The sequence below is a fragment of the Lathyrus oleraceus genome, chromosome 7 (assembly GCF_024323335.1).
Source record: "Lathyrus oleraceus cultivar Zhongwan6 chromosome 7, CAAS_Psat_ZW6_1.0, whole genome shotgun sequence".
Lineage (NCBI taxonomy): Eukaryota > Viridiplantae > Streptophyta > Magnoliopsida > Fabales > Fabaceae > Lathyrus > Lathyrus oleraceus.
In genome coordinates, this window is record NC_066585.1 from 457,399,068 (window position 1) to 457,406,756 (window position 7,689).

Sequence of the window (7,689 nt, forward strand, 5' to 3'; positions counted from 1 at the left end):
GTGCTATGGAGAAAGGCAATGGTGGCGACATAGTCAGTAAAACTTTGGTACCATGCCCTAGGGGCTTGCTTGAGACCATCAATGACTTCTTCAACCGACATACATAATCTGGATGGCGGAGGTCGCAGAAACCCAATGGATGATGCATGTAAACAATCTCATGAAGATCACCATGTAAAAAGGCATTCTGGACATCCAGTTGATGAATGGGCTAGGATTTGGAGAGAGCAATGGTAAGCATTGTTCGAATGGTAGCGGGTTTCACCACGGAGCTAAAAGTCTTATCACAATCCACACCTGCAACATGTGAACTGCCATCACCTACAAGACGAGCCTTATAACGCTCAAAGGATCCATAATAATTTTTCTTATGCCTAAAAATCCACATACATCGAATAAGATTAGCATCACAAGGACGAGGAACTAAATCCCACGTCTTATTTCGAATAAGAGCATCAAATTCAGATTGCATTGCGAATTTCCAATTCGGATCTGATAAGGCTAGTTTGGGGTTTTTAGGTATGGGAGAGATGGTGTGGTCAGAGTGAGAGATTGTTAAGTTAAATATCGTACGGGGTTTGACAATGTCTTTCATGCTTTGGGTGATGATGGTTCGTGTAGATGGAGATGGATGCGGTTGAATTGGTGGTGGTGATGGAAAGTTTATTTTAATGGGTGTGTTGATCTAAGAGGTAGGAGATGATGACTGCTGATTTATTGAGGGTAGTGGTTGATCAATTGGGATTATGGGTGTTGGTTGGTTATGTGCAATAGGTGGTGAAATTTGATTTTGTCATTGATGTATAAGGTAGGGGTGAAGGTCATCATCTAGGAATTGATAAGAGTGAGGTGAAGGGGAGTGTATCTTAGTGAAGGGAAATTGAGTTTCATCAAAGATAACATGCCTCAAAATTATTAATTTTCTATTAGACAAATCAAAACACTTGTAACCTCTATGATTCGGCGGATAACCCAAGAAGACACACGAAGTAGAGCGGGGTTGTAACTTATGAATGGTAGATGATAGGAATAATGGATAACATAGACAACCAAAGACTCTAAGATGTGTGTAGGTGGGATCACGGTGATACAAGAGTTGTGTTGGTGACTAATTATGAAGTATTTTACATGGAATAATATTTAACAGGTAAGTAGCCATATGTAGAGCATGATGCCAAAACGAGGAGGGAATAGAAGAATGAGCTAGCATAATGCGTATCATATTATTAATGGTTCTTATTTTGCGTTTCACTTTCCCATTTTGTGAGGATGTGTGGGGACAAGAGACACGAAAAACTAGACCATGATCAGTGCAATATTTTTGAAAACGCTCATTATTATATTCACAATCATTGTCACATTGAAATGTTTTGACTTTTTGCAAAAATTGAGTTTGAATGAGTTGAGTAAGTGACTTGAACGTTTCAAACACATGAGATTTTCTGCTAATAGAAAAAGTCCACAAGAAGTTTGTAAAATCATCTAAGAATAAGACATAATATTTATGACCAGCAGAATTTAAAATAGGAGACGTCCATAAATCACTATGTAAAATGTCAAAAGGCATCAAAGTCGTAGTTTGAGAATCAAAAAATGGAAATTTGTTGTTTGCCTAAAACACAATACTCACAAACGATAGAAGAATTAAAAGTCTCGCAACATATGAACTTACTTTTGCGAAGGGAATTTAAAGCAGACATGCCAGGATGACCAAGACGACTATGCTAAAGACTGGATGTGAGACCGGCAAAACTGGTTGGAGTGGTAATTGGATAAAGATCTCCACGACTGTCACATCTCAGAAGGGTGATCCCCGTCTGAAAATCAGAGACAGTAAAACCAAAAGGGTCAAAGGAAACATAAACATTATTGTCAGTGGTGAGTCGTCTCTCATAAATTAAACTTTTAATAATTTTCGGGGCATGCAGGACATGGTTAAGGTGAAGTGGTTGGTGAGATGTGGTTATTTGTGTGTGTCTGGTGCTATGAATTGGAATTCCATGGCCACTGTCAACAATGACTTTTTGATTTGAATTACTTACTGGAAAATAAGACGAGAGATTACCTTGTGATGTGGTTGTGTGAGATGTTGCGCCCGTGTCCATGCACCACTGATTGTCAGGAGTGTGGAGTGACATGGTGTGCATTGCGGTATCAATGTCTGTCGGTATCTGAGATGAGGTAGAGGTTGCATACACCTGCGTACGATGTCCTAGAATGTTTGGCTGCTTAGGAGGACCGGCAGGGCGTGTCCATTAAGAGGTGGGATACGGACACGGTGGCATAGTCCATGGTGGTGGAGTCCAACCCCATGGTTACCAGGTCGGGTACTGATGTTGTTGTTGCCAAGGAGGAGCGGACCAAGGTGAGGGAGCGTTGGGAGCTCCAGACTGAGGTGTACTACGGTTACCACGTCCCGTTCCACGACCCTGGTTGCCACGGGAGCGAGAACGGTTGTGTGTGTGGGGGGTGTCATATTGAGAGATGTCTTCAGTAGGTTTCGAATGAGTGGTATGCATAGAAGCATGAGAGCCTGTGTTTTCCATCGTAGCCATATCGGCTTCTTCCAAAGTGAGCATGGAACGAGCCTGATAGAATGCTAGAAGAGGGTTGCTCTGGCGAATCAAAGTAGCAACACTGCGGTAAGTTTCTAGGAGACCAGAGATCAGCTGAAGGACCAAATGATGATTGTTGACAGGGGAGCCGACATTTCTCAATTGACCAGAAAGCATCTTAAGACGATGACAGTAAGTAGAGACATTGGGAAAATCCTCCATACGAGTGTTAGAAAATTCTTTCTCAAGAGTGACAACTCGAGCATTTTGGTTGTCCTGAAAAATATCTTCCAAGTGATTCCATGCTTCCATTGCAAAGCTTATCTCCTACACTGGCGTTGATTGGGGTGGATGTCCTGACATCAGATGTTCTACATCTGGTTACTGTGTTTTTCTAGGTGACAACCTTATTTCTTGGTCTTCCAAAAGGCAGCCAACTCTCTCTCTCGTTCCAGTGTTGAAGCCGAATATAAGAGGGTTGTTAATGTTGTCTCCGGATCGTGTTGGATTCGCAATCTTCTCCTGGAACTCCATTTTCCTATTCCTCATGCCACTTTGGTGTATTGTGACAATGTTAGTGCCATCTATCTATCTGGTAATCATGTGCAACATCAGCGCACTAAGCATATTGAGATGGACATTCATTTTGTTCGAGAAAAGGTAGCTCATGGTCAGGCTCGCGTCCTTCATGTTCCCTCAAGACATCAGATTGCAGACATCTTCACCAAAGGACGAGATACTGCAATACCCAGAAAGTAACTCAGATGGCCCAAATCCTTCATTACAAACTCAGATGTTAAGAGTGACATAATTGATTGGCGGAGGACCTGAGTGGAGTTGATGAGGATGATGTCGTCTACATACAGCAGAATGTAGGCCATGTCTAAACCTTGTCGATATATGAAGAGGGAGTGGTCTGATTTTCTATGGAGAAAGCCAATGGTGGCGACATAGTGAGCAAAACATTTGTACCATGCCCTAGGCGCTTGCTTGAGACCATACAATGACTTCTGTTTTGTACGTGTTTTCACCTATCTCTATTATTTGTGTGTTTTCATTGTTCCACCTGTAGCCATGTCTGATTCAGACCATTCATAACACAGTGACGTCGATAGCCACAAATCCACCGGTACTGGTGATTCCGGCCAGCCCAAGAACACCATGTTTCGAGGTTCCGAATCGGAGTTTCATCTCGCTCTTGCCGTCTCCAATATTATGAATCACATTCCTATTATTCTTGAGATGGAAAAAGATCAATATGGTACTTGGGCCGAGCTTTTCCGCATCCATACTCACTCACATCGAATCCTGCATCACACTGTTCCATCTATCGGAAAAGAGCCACCAGTCATTACCGACGCCAACCATGAACAAGGGTCCACTCTTGATGCCACCATTCTTCAGTGGATTTATTCCACTATTTCTACCGATTTGCTGACCTCTATTCTGGAACCCAACTCCACTACAATTGAAGCATGGAATCGCTTGGAAGATATTTTTCAGGATAACCAAAATACTCGAGCTATCACTCTTGAGCAAGAGTTTTCTAACACTCATATTGAGGATTTTCCCAATGTCTCTACTTACTGTCAGCGTCTTAAGATGCTTTCTGATCAGTTGAGAAATGTCGGATCCCCTGTCAACAATCATCGTCTGGTCCTTCAGCTGATCTCTGGTCTCCCAGAAGCTTACCGTAGTGTTGCTACTTTGATTCGCCATAGCAACCCTCTTCCGACATTCTATCAGGCTTGTTCCATGCTCACTTTGGAAGAAGCAAGTATGACTAAGATGGAAAACAGGGGCTCTCATGTTGCTATGCACACCACTCAGCCGAAACCTACTAAAGACACCTCTCAACGTGGAAACCGCCGCCCCAGCAACCGTTCTCGCTCCCGTGGCAACCAGGGTCGCGGAGGGGACGTCGTAACCGCAGTGCACCTCAATCTGGAGCTCCCAGCACTCCCTCACCTTGGTCTGCTCCTCCTTGGCAACAGTAACAGCAGTACCCAACATGGCAACCATGGGGTTGGACTCCACCACCGTGGACTATGCCACTGTGTCTGTATCCCACCTCTCAGTGGACACGCCCTGCCGGTCCTCCTAAGCAGCCGAGCATTCTAGGAAAGCGTCCTCAGGTGTATGCAACTTCTACCTCATCTTAGATACCGACAGACATTGAGACCGCAATGCACACCATGTCACTCTACACTCCTGACAATCAGTGGTACATGGACACAGGCGCAACATCTCACACAGCCGCATCACAAGGTAATCTCTCGTCTTATTTTCCAGTAAGTAATTTAAATCATAAAGTCATTGTTGGCAGTGGACATGGAATTCCAATTCACGGCACTGGACACACACAAATAACCACATCTCACCAACACTTCACCTTAACCATGTCCTGCATGCCTTGAAAATTATTTAAAATTTAATTTCTGTGAGACGACTCACCACTAACAATAATTTTTTTGTTTCCTTTGACCCTTTTGGTTTTACTGTCTCTGATTTTCAGACAGGGATCACCCTTCTCAAATGTGACAGTCGTGGAGATCTTTATCCAGTTACCACTCCTCCCAGTCTTGTCGGTCTCACATCCAGTCTTTGGCATGGTCGTTTTGGTCATCATGGCGTGTCTGTTTTAAATTCCCTTTGCAAAAATAAGTTCATATGTTGTGAACCTTTTAATTCGTATGTCGTTTGTGACTATTGTATTTTAGGCAAACATGATAAATTGCCATTTTTTTATTCTCAAACTACGACTTTTATGCCTTTTAACATTTTACATAGTGATTTACGGATGTCTCCAATTTTAAGTTTTGTTGGTCATAAATATTATGTCTTATTCTTAGATGATTTTACAAACTTCTTGTGGACTTTTCCTATTAGCGGAAAATCTCATGTGTTTGAAACGTTCAAGTCACTTACTCAACTCATTCAAACTCAATTTTTGCAAAAAGTCAAAACATTTCAATGTGACAATGGCGGTGAATATAATAATGAGCGTTTTCAAAAATATTGCACTGATCATGGTCTAGTTTTTCATTTCTTTTGTCCCCACACATCCTCCAAAAATGGGAAAGCGGAACGCAAAATAAGAGCCACTAATAATATGATACGCAATATGCTAGCTCATTCTTCTGTTCCCCCCTTGTTTTGGCATCATGTTCTCCACGTGGCAACTTACCTGTTAAATATTATTCCCTGTAAAACACTTCATAATTAGTCACCCACACAACTCTTGTATCATCGTGATCCCACCTACACACATCTCAGAGTCTTTGGTTGTCTATTTTGTCCATTATTCCTGTCATTTACCATTCATAAGTTACAACCCCGCTCTACTTTGTGTGTCTCATTGGGTTATCCGCCGAATCATAGAGGTTACAAGTGTTTTGATTTGTCTAATAGAAAATTAATAATTTTGAGGCATGTTATCTTTGATGAAACTCAATTTCCCTTCACCAAGATACACTCCCCTTCACCTCACTCTTATCAATTCCTAGATGATGACCTTCACCCCTACCTTATACATCAGTGGCAAAATCAAATTTCATCACCTGCTGCACATAACCAACCAACACCCATAATCCCAATTGACCAACCACTACCCTCAATAAATCAACAATCATCATCTCCTACCTCTTCGATCAACACACCCATTAAAACTTTCCATCACCACCACCAATTCAACCGCATCCACCTCCATCTACACGAACCATCACCACCCGAAGCATGAAAGGCATTGTCAAACCCCGAACGATATTAAACTTATAAATCTATCACTCTAACCACACCATATCTCCCATACCTAAAAACCCCAAACTAGCCTTATCAGACCTGAATTGGAAATCCGCAATGCAATTTGAATTTGATGCTCTTATTCGAAGTAAGACGTGGGATTTAGTTCCTCGTCTTTGTGATGCTAATATTATTCGATGTATGTGGATTTTTAGGCATAAGAAAAATTTTGATGGCTCCTTTGAGCGTTATAAGGCTCGTCTTGTAGGTGATGGCAGGTCACAAGTTGCAGGTGTGGATTGTGATGAGCCTTTTAGCCCCATGGTGAAACCCGTTACCATTCGAACAATGCTTACCGTTGCTCTCTCCAAATCCTGGTTCATTCATCAACTGGATGTCCAAAATGCCTTTTTAAATGGTGATCTTCATGAGAATGTTTACATGCATCAGCCATTGGGTTTCCGCGACCTCCGTCATCCAGATTATGTATGTCGGTTGAAGAAGTCATTGTATGGTCTTAAGCAAGCGCCTAGGGCATGGTACCAACGTTTTGCTGACTATGTCGCCACCATTGGCTTTCGCTATAGCACATCAGACCACTCCATCTTCATATATCGACAAGGTTTAGACATGGCCTACATTCTGCTGTATGTAGACGACATCATCCTCATCACCTCCACTCAGGTCCTCCTCCAATCAATTATGTCACTCTTAGCATATGAGTTTGCAATGAAGGATTTGGGCCCTCTGAGTTACTTTCTGGGTATTGCAGTATCTCGTCATCCTGATGGTATATTTCTCAGTCAAAGCACTTATGCTTCAGAGATCGTTGAACGTGCTGGCATGGCATTCTGTAAACCATCAGTCACTCCTGTTGACACCAAGCAGAAACTTAGCACCTCCTCTGGCACTTCTTATGAGGATCCCTCCTTGTATCGGAGTCTTGCATGGGCCCTACAGTATCTCACCTTCACTCGACTTGATATATCATATGTTGTTTAACAAGTTTGTCTTAACATGCATGCCCCTTGCACAAAACACATGCTTGTTCTTAAGCGCATTTTGCGATATGTTCAGGGCACCTTACACTTTGGACTACACTTATCCCCATCTCCCATTACAAAGCTTATCTTCTACATTGACGCCGATTGGGGTGGATGTCCTGACACCAGACGTTCTACATCTGGTTACTGTGTTCTTTCTAGGTGACAACCTTATTTCTTAGTCTTCCAAAAGGCAGCCAACTCTCTCACGTTCCATTGTTGAAGCCGAATATAGGGGGGTTGCCAATGTTGTCTCAGAATCGTGTTAGATTCGCAATCTTCTCCTGGAACTTCATTTTCCTATTCCGTAGGCCACTTTGGTGTATTGTGACAATGTTAGTGTCATCTAT

The 7,689-nt window shown here is 42.4% G+C and overlaps 2 protein-coding genes across 2 annotated transcripts; one reads left to right on the forward strand and one right to left on the reverse strand.

The window, feature by feature from the left end:
- Positions 1-211: 211 nt before the first annotated feature.
- On the reverse strand, positions 212-2,867 carry LOC127104351 (uncharacterized). The gene is made up of 2 exons (XM_051041533.1): positions 2,320-2,867; positions 212-374 (listed from the first exon to the last, which is right to left on the reverse strand). Exons 1-2 carry the CDS (start codon positions 2,865-2,867, stop codon positions 212-214), a joined length of 711 nt encoding a protein of 236 aa, XP_050897490.1.
- An 849-nt stretch (positions 2,868-3,716) lies between these two features.
- Positions 3,717-4,676, forward strand: LOC127104352 (uncharacterized). Its single transcript, XM_051041534.1, has one exon. It carries the CDS (start codon positions 3,717-3,719, stop codon positions 4,674-4,676), a length of 960 nt encoding a protein of 319 aa, XP_050897491.1.
- Positions 4,677-7,689: the final 3,013 nt, after the last annotated feature.